At 42.2% G+C, this 21,373-nt stretch overlaps 1 protein-coding gene across 3 annotated transcripts in view; it reads left to right on the plus strand.

Moving 5' to 3' along the window:
- Positions 1-21,373, plus strand: part of ATP11A (ATPase phospholipid transporting 11A) — a 132,377-nt gene that overhangs the window by 92,518 nt on the left and 18,486 nt on the right. For all 3 annotated transcript variants that reach the window (XM_019746565.2, XM_019746568.2, XM_019746569.2), the window contains exons 14-25: positions 27-190; positions 1,939-2,010; positions 4,083-4,156; positions 9,160-9,263; positions 11,663-11,844; positions 13,155-13,406; positions 14,950-15,124; positions 16,862-16,964; positions 17,216-17,361; positions 17,907-17,966; positions 18,847-18,974; positions 19,848-19,983. In XM_019746565.2, the coding sequence (XP_019602124.2) occupies positions 27-190; positions 1,939-2,010; positions 4,083-4,156; positions 9,160-9,263; positions 11,663-11,844; positions 13,155-13,406; positions 14,950-15,124; positions 16,862-16,964; positions 17,216-17,361; positions 17,907-17,966; positions 18,847-18,974; positions 19,848-19,983 (1,596 nt within the window). The remainder of the gene's footprint in view (positions 1-26; positions 191-1,938; positions 2,011-4,082; positions 4,157-9,159; positions 9,264-11,662; positions 11,845-13,154; positions 13,407-14,949; positions 15,125-16,861; positions 16,965-17,215; positions 17,362-17,906; positions 17,967-18,846; positions 18,975-19,847; positions 19,984-21,373) is intronic.

Raw genomic sequence — 21,373 nt, forward strand, 5'->3', positions numbered from 1 at the left:
TGGGTTTTTGTATTGCATTTTTATAGGAGCGAGAAGAACTGTTTTTCCGGGCCCTTTGTCTATGCCACACCATCCAGGTGAAAGATGACGATGACGTGGACGGGCCCAGGAAGTCACCAGACTCGGGGAAATCCTGTGTGTACATATCGTCCTCACCTGACGAGGTGGCCTTAGTCGAGGGTGTCCAGAGGTACGTCTCTGGCTGCATGCAAGTCTGTATAAGATGAGAGGGGTGTGCTGATCTGATCTCGGAGTCCTTTTAAACCCCCACCATGGACTCCTGCTGGACTCCTACTAGAAGTGTCCTGAGTTAGTCCCGTGTTCCCGGGATGCTTGCTGAGGGGTGGGCTAAGCAGGTACTGCCTTTGTGCTCAGTGTTTCCTCGACCTCATGTTGGTGGAGGTGGGTTCGTCCTGAACACAATCTGCCATGGTGTTAGAATCACCTTGTTACCTGCTGCCAGAATCTTTATCACTGTCTTATATGGGTAGTTTTTCTTCCTCACCTCCGCGATAAGTTAGACGCCATTCTCAATAATCACAGGCTTATAAAGATGCGAACCATCCTAACCACCCTTACAACAAGTCTTCCTCATCTATCCTAGAGAATTGATGCCCAGAGATGTCAAGCAACTTTCCCAAAGTCCCACAGCATGGAAAGGGATGAAGCCGGCATACTGGGGTTTCCTTACTGTTAGCTTCACTTTCTTTGTATTAAGTCTATGTGCTTCTTGCACCTCTTTCAAGGTCTTTATTGGGAGTTCCTGCTGCCTCATGACATATGACATTTTAAGCAAACTTGGAAAAATACTTTAAATATTCCAGAATGTGGCATAATTTCAAGTCAGGGAAATGTTTTTCCAATTCTCACAGCTTACAATTCTAATTTAATACTAAAAGTACTAATCTTCCCTCTTTACTATCCTGGATAAGTGGACTTTGAACACCTCTCATCTGAGTACAACAATGTTTTTATTGTTGACTAAACTAACATGTGATTCCCATGCAATTTGAATAGTGACCTCAGTTATGTAAATTGTATCGCTGTGGGCCTTTATTACACGTATAAATCCACACATGCATAGGAGTGATTTCTCAAAGATAGATTTCTTTCTTCTTGGAAAACGAGAGTTCAGAAACTGAACCACATTTAGTCATAGGTATCAGAAGTTAGGGCAGGCTGTCCTGCCTGTCTTTCTAGACTCACCTTCCAAGAAAGAAGCCTTTCCCTCAGCTGCCCCACCAGCTCCTGCCTGGGTCAGGTAGATGCCCTGTCCACATGGTCCTATAGCGCCTTCATACTATTATGGCTACGTGCTGTATTAAAAGGATGTGTTTCCACCTCCCATTATCCGTAAGCTCCTTGAGTCCAGAAGCCATGCCCTTTTCTTCCTTGCACTACTAGCACATACCTGCATAGCACCTGACGTGTATGCTAGTGGATGTGTGTTTTATAGATTAAGTACTCTGCAGACGTTGGTTGACTGGCTGCCTGCTCTGGGCTGTAGAGTCCATCTAAGTAAAATGAGAATTGATCTGGAGATTAACAGTTTCTCTGTGTCCTTTTAATTCTGACATGTAACGTCTACCAAACAACCCCCACTGATCAGTAAGTAAAAATGGGTCAGTAAAGACAGGGACTAATCCACAGACCTGCTACTGTCTTTCTGAGACCTGTTAACACTTACCAGTAAGAATGTACGTCATCAATGTGGTGCTTGAGAGGGTGAGCTAAGTCAGAAATTCTGTTGGTTCTTGGAGAATTTTTTTGAGATAGTGAATAAATTTCTTAAGTTTACAATTTAGTTTACTAGCTCTCTTTTACCAGAAATATTTCTTTTTTGAAGAGAAAGCTTTACCAAATGTAAAACAGAAGTATTCTATGAAAAAGGAATGTCAGAATTTCAAATTAACTACTGGATTTGCCTTCTCTTTGCAGACTTGGTTTTACATACCTAAGACTAAAGGACAATTATATGGAGATATTAAACAGGGACAATGACATTGAAAGGTAAGGGTACTACTATACATTAAATTGTGATGGTAATAGTTGTTTTTACGAAGTTTTTTCACTGGGGGAAAAACCAAATATTCTCTGTACTCCTCCCATAACTTCTTCTCAGTAACAACCCCAAGAATGTCTAGAGAAATTTAAGAGTTGGACAGTTAGAATACAGCCGGTGGGATGGTGTTGCATCATCAAATAGGCTTTTGGTTAAGCCACCTAAAATCAGGTTTACTGTATGAGCTCTCAAAGTTTCTAGTACGTTCTAACACGCCCCCAGCCACACTCTGACTTTCCATGAGGCGGAGGAATAAGTACCTTCCCCAGAGGGTAGCACAGAATCCTGTGTTCAGAGCATCGGCTCCCAGGCCATGGAGCAGTGTCCTCTGGAAACCAGTGTGAGGAACTACGCTGTGGCCTAACCAGCTGGACATCGGACGGTTTCACTTTTCAAGTCTTTATTGCCCATATACTTTTGATTTTTAGGAACTGTCTGTCTAAAAGTACTGCTCCCAGAGGCAAACGGTCTATCTTGAGTTTTGATTCAGATGATTAGCTTGTCCATCGCTTCTTTATAAATAAACATAAATATGCTGAAATAGATATAGGCAAGGACAGGTGGTAAAGAGCATAAGATTTAGTGATCATGGCCTCAAGAAAACTAGATTTTAAAATTTCCTTCTTAGGAAAAATAAACCCCTAGCTTAGTGGGAGTGGTGAGCCCCTTGAATCCAGATCTGCCTGCTGGGTCCTAGAGGGGCGTAGCCAGAGCTCCTCCCTGCAGTGCTGGGGACTTCTAGGATCTATGAGGTCACTGCGGGGGACAGGGGAAGGGGTGCGCCAGAGTGACGTACTGCTGTCAGGCTCTGGTTTCCAACTGAAAAGGCAGGTGGGATCACTCTTGAAATTATAACACACTGCAGTGGTGCTGAGGAATTCACAGGGAGCCCTGTTACCAGTGTGGGAGAGGAAGAAACTTTCCTCTATCCTTCTAGGGTCTTTTGGCTGGTCTATTAATCAAATAGACATGAGACAGATTAACAAGAGATAATGACCGGATTTAATTACATGTGTATATATGGGAACCCCACATCCAAGAGAGGTTCGGAGACAGAAAGGGAAAATGAGGTACATGTGACATTCTGAGCTCAGGATGACATAAGATGCCCTGGGGCTTCAGAGGGGAGGAAGGTCATTCTGAAGACAATAAGAAGAGCAGATGTTTAATAATTAGAAGTTTGCCCATAAAGTTTTTATGGGCAAGGCGTCTAATTGAAATTCTTTAAGGGAGAGGTAAGAGTTTCAGGCCAAAAGAACTCACATGCCAAAGTGGCACCTCTTGGGGAGGCCTGTTCTGAACCCCTTTCCCAGCTTGTGAGCGAGGACTGACATCGCAGAAGTTGCACAGTCACTTCCGAGCTGCCGGCTGGGGACGCTAGACCCTAGAGTTTTCAGAGGTAGTGTCAGGGGTGGCTGAATTATTTTCAATATTTCAAACACCAGACAGAAATCATGAGTCTTCTGATAGTGAATCTGCACAAGCTGATTAAATACCAGCCTTCTTTGCTTTTTATAATGATTTTTATCAACTTAAAGGACTCGGATACAACCTGTGGGTCTGTGTTCAGCAGAATTTAGGAAAGTGAATTAGCGCATAAGAAATGTGTTTTTAGTGAACCAACCCCTTGAGCTTCTGTGCCCTGGGCTGTGGGACAGGGGAAGACAGGCAATGCGAATGGTGGGAGCCTGGGCTTGGCTTCCCTCCATTCCCCACAGGGTGCTGATGCCAGCAGCAAGGAACGGAATCACATGAATCCAGACTTTTCCATCATCTTGTCTGTGGAGTAAACCGCCCTACTTCCAGATTCCTCCTTCAAAGAGAGGCTTGACGGCCATGTCCTCCAGGGAGAGGTGGGGGGTAGAGTGTGGAAGGAGGGGATTTTTTTTTTTTAAGGACTGTGTGTGGAAGGGAGAGGACTACCCCAGACATTCAGCTGTGGAAAGGCTGAGAAGTACCCAGATTTCATGACGTAAGGAGCCAATTGGGTATTCAAAACAAGTTTTAATCTCTGTTTCAGGTTTGAATTGCTGGAAATTTTGAGTTTTGACTCAGTAAGAAGGAGAATGAGTGTAATTGTAAGATCTGCTACAGGTAGGAATTTTCTTTCCATATCTTAAATTATACATTGTGGTTGTATCTTATTCTGATGCTTCCATTCTCTAGGAGCTTTAAGGTTTAAACCAATGATTCTTTTTTTCTAAAAAAGCATGGATGCCCCAAGTACAGGTCACACAACTCCTCATACTGGGTGCAGTCACACAACTTCTCACAGCAGTGACAGGTGACGTAGCCCCTTAGCGCCTCCCGGTCCCATTTCTCCCCCCTCCCCCGGCACCTCAGGCTGGCAGGTTTAGTCGCCTTCGGTTTTCCCCTCCACTAAAGTCCTGCAGTCTGCCTTTATCCCCCTCTCATTTCTCACACAGCACCTGCTCCTGAAGGTCTCTCACCTGCAGCCTCTGCCTCTCTCCCATCCTGCTACCTTCCTAAGACCATCCTGCTTGTCCCTGGGGGCTGCTGTTCTGCAGCAGGCAGCCACTCCTCGCCCGGGTCTTTGATTGAGGCCCTGAATTGCCTTCCCATCTGTCGTTCCCAGGCCATCCCAAATGTGCTCTGCATGGACCTTTCCATGTGGAGGCCCTCTGTCTGGTGAGAACTTTTCCACCTGGAGGCCTACTACCCGGTGGGGACTTTCCACCTGGAAGGCCCTCTTGCTTGTTTGCACCTATCCAAGGACACCTGGTTAAGAAGCCTTTCCTGGTTGCCTCAGTCAGATAAGCTGTTTGTTCGTCTTCTGACCTGGCTAGTCTGAAAGCATCCTAAATGCAGAATCTATTATTTTTCCCGACAATATACTCACCACCGCACTCCTACTGAGTGCTCAGTAAATACTGCTAAATTTAATTTACTGATGCAATTTCAAAATGGCATTGTATCAAGAGACGTGGGATCTTATACTTTTTGGTTTCTTAAAACCGGGCAATACCAGGCTGTGTTTATCTCTTTGGAAAGTTGCCTGGTGAGCAACCAAATGCAGCCACTACACCGGAACAAAACAGACTCAGCCTAAAATAGTGATCTGAGGGCATGTTGGGGAATTTTATGTCAGCCGCTATCTAACACTCACGCTGAGAGATTTTCATGTCAATGGGAAGTAAACAATGTAGCTTTTCTTAACCAGAGCCATTCTGGCTTTCTTCTGGTGGAACCAGCTATATTTTGTTTTCTCTTTGTGGGGACAGAGCCAGGAGTGCAGTTTCCAGGCTCTCGGCCTCACGTGGAAAGGTGCTGGCTCAGTTAGGAAATGGCCATCAACTGTGATCGAATGACCATCAGCTGTGGCTAGTTGGCCGTCAGCTGTAACCAGTGAGCCATTGGCCACTAGTATAACTGCTGTGGCTACGCTAGCAGAAAATGGGGGCTAGCAAGAGGATGGTGGCTGAGCCGGCAAGCGCGGATTGCAGTTACCACAGCAGAGTGCGGGTTGCGGATTGCAGAGAAGTGGACGGCAGGTTGCGGACAGTGTAACTCCTGCTTCCTGCGTCTCCAACCCAGCCGCCAGTGAGAATATAGTGGTATGACTCCCCTACCTATGGCTCCGTGCGTGTTCCTTTTTGGGCTCACCATGTCCTGCGTTCTTGTGCGGGGTGCGGGAGCAGAGACCCCGCATGACACCCTGGCGTGACATTCTTCTAAAACCGTTGAAGGCATTGTGAGGTTGTTGACGGCATACCTTTCAGCAGCACCCTGTGAGTCATTTTCCAAGGAGTTGGGTTCTATGTGATGCATAATGAGCCTGGTAAAGGCATTCTGGCTGCTCTGGGAGCTGTGCTAACTCTCAGAGCTGGTTCTCTTATCTGTGTGCTTCCTGCACCTCTAAACTAGGTTATCAAACGTGGTGAACATGAGCGGGCTCCGCCAATGACACTTGCACTAAGTGTCACGGGGCACAAAATAATTTATAATATAAATGCTGCCCATACACATGGAAACAGATTTCGCCTGTAGGATCAACAGGAAGCATATACCCCATGGCATTTGAATCAAATTCAGATGTGCTGACACTTACCCAAATGCAGAAAGTTACTCCACCGTGCACTGATGAAACACTCTCCTGAGAGTTTAAGCCATTCAGAGTTATCCAGAAGAAAGGCATTAAATTGTGGAAATCTTTTTGCCTTGGGACGTCTTCCCCCTTACAAATGTGAAGTCTAGGAGCTGAATCATGCTTACTGAGCCGTTCCTGAGCCTGCGGTACTGATTACAATCTCAGGAAGTGATGCATCAGTTACCCACACATGGTCTTCTGCCCCACCTATGCATTCTTCTGAACTGCTGGTTGTAGATACCAGGAACCTTCATAAACAACCTCCATTTACCATCAAAAAGGTCCATCCCAAAAGCTGGAATAGGAGCATTTACGCCCAAGGCATTCACATCATTAGCAGATCCCTTCCATGAGCAGAAGTCTACATATTTCTAAGGCATCATTGAGGAACTGCCGGGCTTACGACGGGACTGCCGTGCCTTCTGAACTGGCCACTCCATCAATTAATTTTAAGAGAAGTTTGAACAATTCAACAAGTTGTTTACTACGTAGTAGCACATCCCCAGAGATGACACAAATTGCCCTGGTTTTACAACCTAATGGAGGGTTGACTCCTTTAGGGGAGCCTGGAAACCATAAGCCGCTGCAGCCAGTTAACACCTTGCTTCTCTTTCTGAGGGCTCTTCACGTAGCAGTCAGAGCTGAGCCTCAGTCCCACAGCATTCTGCGCTGTAGGTGGGATTGTGTCACCTGTGTGTGCTCCTGTAGGTGGGATTGTGTCACCTGTGTGTGCTCCTGTAGGTGGGATCGCGTCACCTGTGTGTGCTCCTGTAGGTGGGATTGTGTCACCTGTGTGTGCTGCTGTAGGTGGGATTGCGTCACCTGTGTACTGTTTTAGGTTACTATAACATCATCCATGTGTGCACCACCCTGGGTGAGTAGCTTTTTGCTTGTTTACAAAACTGGAAAAGCAGAATCTAAAGCTGGTGCCAAATACTGTCAGCTCTAGTCCTTTGCAGATTAAATTTTGTCTTATACTCTGGATATTTCTATGCTGAAGCCTCTACTCACCCATCTTAAGGCTGAATTTCTCTCATATCTAAAGTGGGCATAGAGGAATTGATAAGTTGAGACAGTCGGAAACTTAAGCCATTTACAAGCCATTACCATGAGTCATCCATGATTTTCCTAGGGAAAGAAAATGTATTATTGTTCAACAATGTATAATATCATTACATTCTCTGAACTACAATTCTTGTTCTAAACTGTATCTAATAACTAACGAGCATTGGCTAGAAAAAATGTCTGATAGTCGGGAATGGATTCTGACATCAGACTGGTTGATATATGACTAAGAGCCCCAGGTCACAAACCTGTGCAATTGTGTAGGCATCTTCTGGAGATCGTATTTCCTGCTCTGGTAGATTTCTGCTCAGTGTTACTGGGCCATGTTCCCAGTTCTCTCCCAACCTTTGCTCAGCCATAGCTTACTTAGCTCCATGTCCTGGCGACACAGACATCACTGGATTCCATCTTTCTGGCCATATGTTGACATTACCCTTGGTTTAATTTTAGGACTTGCATGAGCATAAATGGTACTGTGTTTTAAATGTTTTCACTGTGTGTATATCACAGAAGTTAGTTCTTTCTGGTATCAAGGAAATAAGCCAAGGTAGGCTCCACATGCTAGCCGACCATTTATGCTTATGCAAGTCCTAAATTTAAACCAAGGGTAATGTCAACATATGGCCAGAAAGATGGAATCCAGTGATGTCTGTGTCGCCAGGACATAGAGCTAAGTAAGCTATGGCTGAGCAAAGGTTGGGAGAGAACTGGGAACATGGCCCAGCAACACTGAGCAGAAATCTACCAGAGCAGGAAATACGATCTCCAGAAGATGCCTACACAATTGCACACGTTTCCCCTGCACCGGACCTTTGTTCCAGGTTTCCGGTGCAGACCAACTGGTGCGATTTCACAAGCCATCGCCCCAGGAATGTGCCTCCCAACAGCCCCTCCTGATCCACCCCACCTGAGGGAGTTGGCTACAATGGAACAATATCCAGCTTGTCCCGGTGCCTCTGGATTTGGTTTCCGGGATATATTTCGGAGGACCATCAGCATCTAGGGTTTCTAGGAATCAGCCGCAGTCCAGGGAGCTCAGCATTCAAGCATCCAAGCTTTCTATCTGAAGACAAAGTAAGAATACAACGTGAGTCACCGTGGCAGTTCCTCTTCTCCTGGCTCTGCAGTTGCTGTCACGGACCACCGTGGTGTGAGCCCAACACAAACAAAACTCCCCTGGCAAAGTGCCACATGGCTGTGCAGGCCAGAAAGAAGATTCTTCACTGCAAGAGAAGGAGCCCCTGCATGCCAGGGGCCTGTTGTGTCCCTGCTGGTGCCTTTCATCTCGTTCTCCTATGTGTCACATACTCGAGAATCTCCCCCTACTTATCTGGAAGAGACAATCTTTTCATCTTGAGGAAGACAAGCACACCTCTACAGCACAAATATGTGCGAAGTAATTGGGGCATGACTTGAGGTGTGGGGCAAAAATGATAAAAGACATTTCCTAGAACTCTCGTTAATGCGAAGGGTGACCTAGGGGCCGTGTTCTGCATCAAGGTGCATCACGTTCTAATGGGGTCTGATGTTCACCTCCCAGTATTTCGGCAAATTCTTGTCTCCACTTTTGGGTCATCCACACCCTTCATTCCCTTACCCCCTCCCTGGTCCCAAGGTCATTTTATGCCTCCTCTTCTAACCAGAGAGAGAGTAGATGTGACAAAAGGACACTCAAGAGCCAGTGTTTTTCCTGGCTTTCCTGTGAGATTTCTAAGGTGCAGGAATCAACTGAAGCTTTGGGGTAATCTGTAGATTTAATTTTTTCCTGACTTTGCATGTTAACCAGTCAATTGAAATCTCCTATACCACAGTCTCGGCACTGGTAACCCTGTGTTTGTTTCTTAATAGCAGCATAATTTGAAAAAGAATTTAGTCTTCCCCATATTATGATTAAATTAAACAACTTTTTTTTCTCATTTTATAGGAGAAATTTATCTCTTTTGCAAAGGAGCAGATTCTTCAATATTTCCCCGAGTGATAGAGGGCAAAGTTGATCAGATCCGATCCCGAGTGGAACGCAACGCTGTGGTGAGATGGGGGGCTGAGGGGACGAACATCATACTTGTTCTCCTGCTTTGGGCGCGCAAACCTCCTGACTGAGAATGCCATGTTCTGTTCCCTAAGATACACTTAGAAGTCAGAATTGCCACATGTACAGAGCTTGGAAAAGTCCCCTGTTGATTTCCACACAGGTGGTATTCTTGATCTGTGCACTGCCTTCCAGAACATTTATTCAGAAGACTATTGGCATGTGTTTATTTTGAGATGGGGCGTAGGTTGGATGGTTGACATTTAGGGGGTTCAAATGATAAGTGCATTTGTGATGATTGTATTAGATCTTTATCCTGAAGGATTTTTAGTGATTGATTTAAAAAATATCAGTGAGCACTTAGGGTTTTCGTTGTGACTTTCCCTATTTGGTTTTCTTCCCACATCTCGTTCTGAAGCATGTAGCTGAGTCTGTTCTATAACTTCGGCTACACTGTTAAGTTGGTCAACACATCTGAGCTTTTGACCCCCCAGGGCTCCAGCTTCCTCTCTTCAAGGTCTGTTGTGGGTGTGGGACAGGCTGTGTGCATCTCTGACACAGAACCACCCTCCTCCCGTTCACATCAGCCCCTAACCCAGTTGTATGGCTCTTCATTGGCACGGTCCCCCGCTTTACTCTAAACATATAGTGTTAAAATTTTCTATTGTCCCAGAGGCACCCTTTTTTTCCTGAGACCATGCCTGCCTGCAGCAGCTACTACAATTTTACACTTTATTAAACGTTGCTGTAGTGAAAATCCTTTGGCTTCAAGTTCTTATTAAAATGCCTGGTAACACCTACTGGTCAAACAAAGCAGCTGCCGTCAAACCAGCAGGAATTAATAAATAAGCTGCAGGTTTAAGATGATTGAACCTTTAGTGTGTGGGATCATGAAAGTAATAATGTCACTAATTTCCGTTACCCACAGAGGTGAGGAGCCTGTTGGCATGGAAGATGAAAGACTTCTTTTAAGCACTTAAGTGTACACGTACAGAAGGTAGTCCATTTACAGGTGATGAGTTTTAAGAGAGGGTGTAGAAGGTTACCCCTGAATCATCTACAAGTCACTTCAAAACAGAGTCTGAAATGACAGCGAGGCCTCGTCCCACTGTCGCCAGGTGGCTGTGTGACACTGGCCGCACTGATAACCACATGAGTTAAGCAGCATAGGCTCTAGACAGAATATGTTCATTGTGGTCCCCTGGGATCTCTGCCCAGGACGGGAGAGGATGTTCTCTGCCCCTAGGGTCTCCCATCCACCCCTCCCATTCTTTCCGAGGAAAGTCATATCTGAACGAAAGGAAATTCATGCACCAACACTGGAATTCAGTGTGTGCTGTCTAAACAACCGCTGCCTGTGCCTCAGAAAAATCTAGACTTTAAAACTCAGTGTTTCTACATCGCATATTAGTATGGCATTATGTCTCCTAATCTAGAAGTTTCTGCAGAAGTGGGTACAGGCAGCACGGACTTTGTAATCCACGGTACGTCTCCTGATTGTGTGGTCATTTTCCCTTATAATTAGTTTTAGACTTGTCTTTTAGCTCTTTTTAATGACTTGCTTTCTGACATTAAAGATGGCTTCAGGCGTCCTGTCTACCTGCATCTCATGAGGGGAAGGTGCTCATTTCTTTCAGATTATGTCATGAGCCTTCTCTCGGCCCCTGGAAATCTGATAACACTTTCTTTGAGGGGGCAGAAGATCATCTCCCTGTGACCGTCCCTCCAGAGAGGGGGGAAGGGACAGGCACACTCCGATTATTAAAAGCCCAAACTAACGTAATACATTGACAGAATGAAATTGCTCCGTGTGTGGCCCCTTAAGGCTCTGTAAGTCCAATTTACTTGTGCCTCACTGACTGATGTTACACACTCTCTGTGTGTTGTGACATCCAGAATTAGGATCCTACATAGTAGAGAATTTGTTATTCTTAGATTCTTATTGCACTCTTCTGTGGATCCAATAGATTTGATAAATAACCTTGCTTCGTTTTCGTTCAGTGAGTACTAATAAGATCAAACTGTATTACAAACCTCCGTGGAAAACATGTCACTTTAGAATTATCACTTAGTATTCATAAAATTGCAAATGACTATCCTAAAAAAAAATTTAACTATTTGTCAATCGAAAAGAACAAAGTCTTACCTTTTGATGGCCCTGATTTTATTATTTATTTCCCTGCTACTGTTCTGAATTTTTAATAATGTGTAATAATTACATTGAATGTGGGTAGAAATAATTCATTTATTTGACCAACCATCTTTAGGATAGGTTGCTTTATAATTCTTTGGTTAGTCATTCTAACTAAAGAAAGCAGATATTGAAAAAGCTGTTGAAAAATAACATTTCGGCACAATTGACACTTGAATTCACTGTGAAACGCATTGTAACCCACAGGAGGGGCTTCGGACTTTGTGTGTTGCCTACAAAAGGCTCATCCAAGAAGAATATGAAGGCATTTGTAGACTGCTGCAGGCTGCCAAGGTGGCACTTCAAGATCGAGAAAAGAAATTAGCAGAAGCCTATGAGCAGATTGAGAAAGATCTTATTCTGCTTGGTGCTACCGCCGTGGAGGACCGGTAAAGCGAACGCTATGCCTTGTCTCCAGAAACAAAGCATGGTGCAGTATGACAGCGTGGGCCACAGGGGGATGCTTCAGGAGGAAACGTGTCAACTATACCGAAAGGGGGTGTGTTTATGCATCAGGAAGAGACAGTCTGTGAAGGAATATCACAGGGAGCTTGTGATTGGATGATGTTTTACTTCTCATGACTGAGACGCCTGAAATTCATGTTTTCCCAGGAAGAAACCAGAAATTGTCAGTATTTTAAAAATTCTCTAGCCAGCATCTTTGCAGACCACTCTTGACCTCAGTTTCCTTTTTTTCAAAAAAATGATGAAATTAGAGATTTTTTTTTTCTATCTGTAGAATACTATGATTATGTGATCTCCAGACTTTTATGTAGGAGGTTTATCCAAGAATTTAATCAAATCATTCCAGTTAGAATTTGAATCCATTCCTTTTATTCAATGCTTGGCAGAGACACACGACATTACTCCAACACACCTATCAAAACCTAAGACTCTAAAAATCAAGAAAAAATGGCAGGTCCCCCAGATGAGGCAAGCTTGGATATGATGCCAGACTTCCACGAATAGCGAGACAACCTGACCAATGTCAAGAGAGCCATTTATCCTCAGACACGTTTTATAACTTCTGCAAGCTTTGGGTTTTCCACATGTGAAATGGGGTGATAATAAAGTCCTCACCCCTTAAGTTGGTTGTAAAAATGAAATGTCGTGCACAGAATGCTTCACTCAACATCTGACACGTGGTCAGCCTGTGAGGTGTGTTAGCCAGTCACAGAATCACAACTACATAGCATTACCGGTATTTTACATTATTTAGAGACACCCGGGCTTTAATTGGATAAGTGGCAACATTGAACAGTTTATACCAAAAGAAAAGATAATGGATATTACTGACCACCTCTTTTGCAGATCTTAGTTTTCCCTGAGTAAGACTTTTTTCGTTGTTGGCTGTGTGGTCCTTCTTATAATTGCCTAAAATCCATTCCAGGTAGTGAGTCCCAGCTAGACAGAAAACTGCAGTGCTGGCATATGGCGATTATGCAAGCCAGCCATTTACTTCTTAGTATTTTATCCGTGTTTATCTATTTGGTATTAGGAAGCTTTTTTTTGTAAAAAATTAGTACATTTTGAAAACAGGTTCAGGCATTATTCAGTAAAATCATGAGCAAACGGTATTGCACTTTTTAATTTTATGGGGCTAAAATATTTTACTAGATCACAAGTTTCTGAAGTTGTTTATTTTGATTTGCCTTTGTCAGCCCTGATGTATGTTGTGTTTTGCTTTTGCTTTCCTTAGGCTCCAGGAAAAAGCTGCTGACACCATAGAGGCTCTGCAGAAGGCAGGGATCAAAGTCTGGGTTCTCACTGGAGATAAGATGGAGACGGCAGCAGCCACCTGCTATGCCTGCAAACTCTTTAGGAGAAACACACAGCTGCTGGAGCTAACCACCAAGAAAATTGAGGAGCAGAGTTTACATGATGTCCTGTTTGAGCTGAGCAAAACTGTCCTACGCTACAGTGGCAGCTTAACCAGGGACAACCTCTCAGGGTAGGCAACACCCTCTTTCCCTGCTGCAAAATATGTTTTCAGAAGGACTGAAGTGACCTCCATTTGCAAGGACTGAGCCTCAGCACCCTTGCTGGAAATGTGGTTCTGTCCTCCTGCATCAGTAACTCTATCAGCATGTTAGAGTGACCGGAAACATGAGCAAAGTTTTTTTTGTTTTGTTTTGTTTTTTAAGGAACTATAACATGTCTTTTTTCGCAAGAGTGTATGCATAAGAAAGGGGTGTGTGTGTGTGTGTGTGTGTGTGTGTGTGTGTGTGTTTCAAACTGCTGAATGTAGAAAGACTTGATTGATTTACAAAATATTGTGGATGGGACAATTCTCATCTGTTTCTAAGACACTCTTCAGGGCATCTGCCAGACCAGGGAGGAAAATATTAATGCATGGTTGTTTGGCTGTTAAGACAAACAGTATGTGCCCAAGAGTTGTTCTTTTCCAAGAATATTCAACAATGTATTCTGATACATTTTATCAATGCTGTTCTTGTTAGATGCATGATCTAAGATTAGATTTTATTTGAATCTTTTGGATTTTCATTAGTGTAGGTAAAGCACAAGCAGCTCTTTAATCATATGCAAATTTTAAGTTATCTGTAATTGGTACAGAGCTATTTCCCTTCACCTGATCTGCAGCATTTCTTTTGGGGATTAGAAATATTCCTTGTAATTTTGAAACATAGCAAAGAGATATATTATGACTATGTTCTTCCCAACTCTGGTCATTCAGGCAGAATGTGAGATATTAGATGTAAACGTGAAGACTGAGGTTGCCCAGTGTGACCAGGAAGTTTGGGAATAATGACTGAACTCTTTAGACTGCAAGATAAATGCTCTCCTTATTGTTGAGAAGCACTGGGACCCGCACGTGAATCCATAGTTAGGACTCTGTGTTTGCTTTGCCTAAGTGAAAGGAGAAAAGATCTTACTGATAAAACAAGAAATACACTAGTCCTTCTCTGTCTGCAGTTGTGATTTCCACAGTTTCAATTACTTGTGGTCAACTATGGTCTGAAAATATTAAACAGAAAATTCCAGAAATAAACAATTCATAAATTTTCATTGTGCACCATTCTGAGTAGCGTGATGAAATCTCGTGCTGTCCTGCTCTGTCCTGCCCAAGACATGAATCATCCCTTTGTCCAGTGTATCCATGAGCGAGAGAAAGAAAGAGAGACCATATTTACGTAACTTTTGGCCTATTACACTATATTACTATAATTGTTCTATTTTATTAGTTATTGTTAATTTTTTACTGTGCCTCATTTATAAATTAAACTTTATCATAGGTATGTATGTATAGGAAGAAACATTGTATATGTAGGGTTCGGTACTACTCACGGTTTCAGATATCCACTGGGGGTCTTGGGACATATCCCCATGGATAAGGAGAGCTACTGTACTCATTTTTTAACCCTTTGGTCATGGATTTGTAGCATCTACAGATAACCAAAACAAAAATTATATAGTCTTTTAAGATCTATAAATTTAGTTATTGAGTAATCTCTGTGATTTGTATAATCTAACAGACTTTCAACAGATATGCAAGACTATGGTTTAATTATTGATGGAGCTGCATTGTCTTTAATAATGAAACCCAGAGAAGATGGAAGCTCCAGCAACTACAGAGAACTCTTCCTTGAAATCTGCCGGAACTGCAGCGCTGTGCTCTGCTGCCGGATGGCGCCTCTGCAGAAGGCCCAGGTCTGCACTCCTGTCACTTGTAATTAGCTAGTGATTGAGGGCTCTTTAAATATTGAAAACCATTCATTTGTTCATACAACCTCTGATTTATTTTTTTCTGAAATCTAACAAGTTACCATCTTTTGTAAATAGAAGCAAAAAGGATAGAAATTTAAAACTTGGATAGTATTTTGCTTGTCGTGATTAGTAAGAGTTAACTGAATTAAATGGAAGACCCTTATGGTACAAAGGCCAGGAGACATGCCCCTGTCTGACGTCTCTTGTAAAATAAAACCATAACACACAGGTATAATCATTTATAGGACTCAATAGTAAAGATGGAAGGGGTGGCAACTAGCATTATTGAGCACCTATTGCATGTGAGTTACAGATATAGCTAGGAGCTCATTGAACCTTCAAGTAACCTTGTTAGATGACTGACGTTATGCTAATTTTATGAAAGAAGTATACCTAAGTTGCAAAAAATTGGGACAACTTTTCTTAAAAGATGCATTTGAAAAATGACAGTAGGAATTTGGCTTCTAGTCTGTAGGACTCCAAACTCATAGTCTACCCACTAGACCATGTTCTTGTGGAAACACACCTGAAGTATTTTTCAAACTATGTTTTAAAGCATTATGGAATACGTACGTGAACATGGATGTCTTTCTGATATTAGTAAACCTGCAAAACTTCCAACTTTGTTAAACCACATGTTAGATACCCTAGACCAATTTCTCATGAATTGTTCATGAAAGAAATCCATAACTTCTCAGACTGACCCAGTGAAAACCATGTACAAAGAGCTTGTTTTTAGCATCACTGCACATGTGTTACACTAATCTGTTAAGTGGCATTGTCACTAAAAATATAGCTGCAGGATCTGCCCTGGGTAATTCTCAGTGAAGACAAGGCGAGACTGCAAAATTCACGTACATTCTGACTGGAACAAAAATGGTTTTATTCCCTATCCTCCCTCTTATGTGTATGATTCTATATAAACCTTATGTAATTATGTCCAGAATGGCAGTTTCAGGATATTATGTTTGATCTTCATGTGCTACATGGTACTTTTTTTATGTTCTTAACTGAGTTTAGCAACCTTTCATGCAAATTAATTTTCGTTTCAATCTCTGATCTTGAAACAAGAAGGTAAGCCATGCATTTTCCCTCATCTTTTCAATCATATCTTGAACCATTACACTTAGGTACATAAATGGAAAAATATATATATATTTTTGGACTGACCATTTGGAAATTATTAATCCCATTGAATTGTCAGACTTACTTTTGCACACATGACAAATTTGAAAATTAAAGTAGCATTAAGAACAGTTTATTTTTAAAAGTAGACGCTTGATACCAAATAGTTTAGAATAGCAATTTCTTCTAATAGAATACAGTGTTCAGATTTTTTCCCCTATATATTTGAATGTATTTCTCCTATATGTTTAAATACATCAGTATAGCAGTAACTGAAAACTACTTTATATATTTCATGTCTCTATCTTCAAAATTTGCCTACCAGCCTTTTTCAAATTATCTCATTTTAATCATACCTTAGCTACTTTATTTTATTTTGCTTTCAACATGAAAAAATATTTTATCCTATATGGATAAAATAGATTGAATATAGTAAATTTACTCTAAGCAAGTCAATTTTCTTGACTAAGTTTTTTTGTTATTATTTCTAATGAATGAATAGCCTGAGCAAAAATAAAACAGAGAAGATAAGTTCTCCATTTATTTCTTTTCCAGATTGTTAAATTGATCAAACTTTCAAAAGAGCACCCTATTACGTTAGCAATTGGTGATGGAGCAAATGACGTCAGCATGATTCTGGAAGCCCATGTGGGCATAGGTAAACCTCTTCTTTTTTGAGTCTCTGCATGTTTTGGCAACCGAGATTTATCGCTTCAGCTAGACAAGAAGAGGATGCAGCCAAAGCAGGATCATAGATGGTGCATTTAGCACACCATCTGTGATTCAGTACACTCATGACTGAGACCTCTCACAATAATGACTTGATCTAACCTTGTTTTGCTTATTCTTGTTTTCACTTGAGTAGTGTTGACAAAGGATGTACTCAGCACATTTATTCCCTTCTTACAGGTATCATTGGAAAGGAAGGTCGTCAGGCTGCAAGGAACAGTGACTATGCAATACCTAAATTTAAGCATTTGAAGAAGATGCTACTCGTTCATGGGCATTTTTACTACATTAGGATATCTGAGCTTGTGCAATACTTCTTTTATAAGGTAGGAAGGATTTCCATGCTCTTATCACTGTTTAAGTGGCACATAAGGGACATGATGGAATGACACATTTGACAGATGCCTTGATGCTATAAAAGCAATTTATGTAAAAATAGAAGTAATTGTCAGCAAGGAAGGGGTTAATTCTAGCACTTTTCTCACACACACAATTTATTGTGGAACCAATAAGAAAATATCAGTTGTAAAATGAATGAGGAAGGGCATTCTTTTGTAATTCCTTGAAATAAATCCTTATTCATTATGCAATTTGATTCTTTTCTGTTTATACTGACACCTACATTGCCTCCTCATTTCTCTTTAACAAACTTTGTCTGTTCTCAGAGTGACCAGAACATGGTCACATGTGCATTGTAGATACATTAAAATGAGAGAACAATTTCAAAGCCCGTTGCCTGCCCTTCTGAGAACGTAGGACACTTTTGAGTCACTTTCCCCAAATAAAGTAGTGTCACCTGGACAACCTCTTGGGAATTAGATGCCTCCTACCATGTGCCCTTGAACTAACAGGACTGTGACTTGTCTTTCAGAATGTCTGCTTCATTTTCCCTCAGTTTTTATACCAGTTCTTCTGTGGGTTTTCACAACAGGTGAGTCCTAATGTCTGATGTCAGAAGCTCCCCCGAGTCTTAGCTCCCTCCCACATCTGGGTGGCTGCAGTCCCGGGGGGGGGGGGGGGTGAGGCAGGAGGTAGCAGCCTGCAGGGGTGTAAGGCCAGGACGGCCAGGGAGGCCCAAGTGTCCTCCACTCACTGCCCTCAGCAACCCTGTCTCAGGGTGAAGGAACAGTGTGGAGGGGCCCAGGTCTTCTGACTGCAGGCTCTCTTGTGTGGCTCAGTGAGTGATGTGCCCAGTAATTGCCTCCCCGGCCCCCCCCCCACCTCTCCACCCTCCCCACATGGGAGAGCTGTGTTGGACTTTCTAACCCTGAGGAAGGGTTGAATCTACATCTGAGTTCCACTCCTGGGTGTCTCACCGTTGGCTTCTGACACATTCAAGTGTTCTGAGTGGAGGAGTGCATGCCATCTGACAGGAGATGAGAGAAGGGGCCCCTCAGAGCACTCCTTCACCATCACTCACTTGCTTTCCTGTCCTGCTCAGATGGACTGTGGACCAACTGCTTTCATCTAAAGGGGCTGGGACTGGGGGAAATTGAAGCTTGAAGATGGTGATCAAAATTGCAAACTTTTATGTAACTTTTTTTGTTGCAAGTTTGCAGTGGCCTAATGGGGTGGGTCATAGTCGAGCCTTCTTTCTGCTGTGATTTTAATCCTGACTAGGTGACACCATGAAGCTTTGAAAATTGTCCTGGTCCTTCTAAATCTGTAGAAAGATGGCTCTGTATATGTTTCAGAATGCTCATGCTTAGAGATCTTTGCAAATTAAAAAATGTATACGTTTAACAAAACATCAAAAAAGTTTATCAGGATGCATGGGTGTTGTTTTCAGTTGATTTTTTCCCCTCCTGCAGACTCTGTATGACACCGCCTACTTGACACTGTACAACATCAGTTTCACTTCCCTCCCGATTCTCTTGTACAGCCTGATGGAGCAGCATGTCAGCATAGAGACGCTCAAGAGGGACCCGTCCCTCTACAGGTACTGAGCCTCCGAAACACACTTGCTTTAAAGCTTGGAAAGTAATGAGGTAGCCATAGTGTGAGTCCTTCAAATAAATGCGTGGTTGAATTGTTTAAATACTAGAAATGTTCAGTGTCAGCTGATACACTTGCTTTTATTGGATTCTTTAAGCAAGAAGCAATGTAATTTAAGTGAATATACTTCAAATTTAGATAGAGGATTTATGTTGCATTTGAAATGCACGTACTAAACCAGTTAGTATTTTAGCATGCTTTTTGATGATTATGAAAGAACCGGGGATAAGAGTTTCTGTCCCCTCGTGACCCCAGTGGATTTATGGCCTAAATTATCCTTTTAAAACCAAATATTCTCTTTAGTGAGGAAAGAAAACTAACACATCTGATTTTCATGGGCTCTTTTCTGCCAAAAGGTACTTTCTATTGATAAGGAAAAGATGTTTTTCTGCTATTTCAGAACTGCACTCCAGGATCCCTGGCAGATTCAGAGTGTGTGTGTGTGTGTGTGTGTGTGTGTGTGTGTGTGTCTGTGTGTTCTTTTTAAATTAAACTTATTTCAGAAAATTTTAGATCCACATGTAATTGTAAGAGAATACAGAAAGATTCTGTAAAGCTGGACACCTGAATAAGATGGGTGGATGGTGTCGGTGCTGTACCCCGGTTGTGATACTGTCCTACAGTTTGTAGGATGTTTTGTCAGACGTTGCTACTTGGGGGAAACCAGATCATGGCTCACAGAATCTCTCCAGTGACTTAGAGGCCCCTACGGGGCGACAATGGTCACTGCAGAGCACTGTGGAGATGGCCAGGTCACTGAGGGAGGCAAGTTTAAATGGAATGCAACCACTGTGTTCTCACGTTTTTCTTTACACAGAGATATCGCCAAGAACGCTCTACTCCGCTGGCGAGTGTTCATTTACTGGACATTCTTAGGAGTATTTGACGCTCTGGTATTTTTCTTTGGTGCTTACTTCCTGTTTGAAAATACAGCAGTGACCAGCAATGGACAGGTTAGTACGAACTGGATCTTATTGACTTGGCTTCTTGGGAATAAACCTCAAATCATGTACGATCATTGGTCAGTGCAGTCATTCAGCACAGTCTGTGGGGACTCCCAATAGTTGGGTATCTACGCTACCAAATTGCTTTAATTAAAGGGCTTGGTATTTCAGTAAATACCCTGCTCTGCATAGCTCTGATGACTATAGAAAAAAAATACCCTTCTGAGGGTTTTCAGACTTTATTTTTGTAACTTATATTTCACCATTAGCTATTTGTCTAGTGGTTCAGTTAGATTGTTCAGGCATGGCTTATTTAACATGAGAAATACTTTTGTATTTAACACGTTTTAGCGTTTTTTCACATGTGCTTAAGTTACCTGTTTCCTTTGTAATAAGTAGATTGATAGTTTATTATAGACATCAGCTCTCTGGTTATTTGCATAATTTCTAGGGTTTGTTTTATTTGTATCTTGCTTTTTTCTTTTTGCGACTTGCTTTCCTTCCCACTCTCAGATAATGACTACCAACACACATATGGTAAGACAATTGTGGGTGTGTCCTCTCTATGTTTTTGGAGTGCATTCTAGATAAAATATTTCTCGAAAATATTTTCAAATGTGACTTCTTCTGTGTGCTTTGTCAGTAGAAATACTCTTAGCTGCTGCTGCCTTTTCCCTCCTGTAGAACTAAAGTTGTATTAGAGAAGTCTGTGTACATTTGATCATTTGTACTTGGTGTTTTCTCTCTGAATTTCCATGTCAGGATTGCCAATTGAATCACTGATGTTTTCTAAATTGGCTTGTTTGAACTTCCCTTTACCTTAAATGTGAGGCAACATACACAGGCATGTGTGGCCTGCTGGGAACATTGCTTTGAATGTGGCAAACCTGTGCTACCTGAGAGAATTGTGAAAGACATGGGGTACGCTTCCTAATTGTTCCCTACCTCAATGTCACAGTATTTAACCTTGGCCATACAAATAAACACTACCGTTGACGCAAAAGGGTAACTTATGAACAGAAGTTTATTTCATTTCCTGTTCGACAGAACACCTCTCTTTTCCCTGTTTTGTTTTCCTATACTGTTTATCCCTTCAAACTGTTGGACTGAAACAGGAAAGTCTTGCTATAGGTCTCGTGCCATTTGCTTACCCATTTATTTGTTTCTTACTTCTCATTACTAAAAGGTACTGTTGGCTTTCATTATCATTTAAACCAATTTTCACTAAATTGATCTGGATAATTTTTTAATCTTATTTCACTCTTCCACGAGCTGTACATTATTCCAGAGTTTATTCTTCGTCTTCGTTTATTTGAATTGAATAATAGCTGGATAGCGCATAAAGAGCGCTATCTTATCACTCTTGTGTTTCTTTCATAAGATTTCCTTACAGGTTATG

The sequence above is a fragment of the Rhinolophus sinicus genome, linkage group LG04, assembly GCF_036562045.2.
Source record: "Rhinolophus sinicus isolate RSC01 linkage group LG04, ASM3656204v1, whole genome shotgun sequence".
Classification (NCBI taxonomy): domain Eukaryota; kingdom Metazoa; phylum Chordata; class Mammalia; order Chiroptera; family Rhinolophidae; genus Rhinolophus; species Rhinolophus sinicus.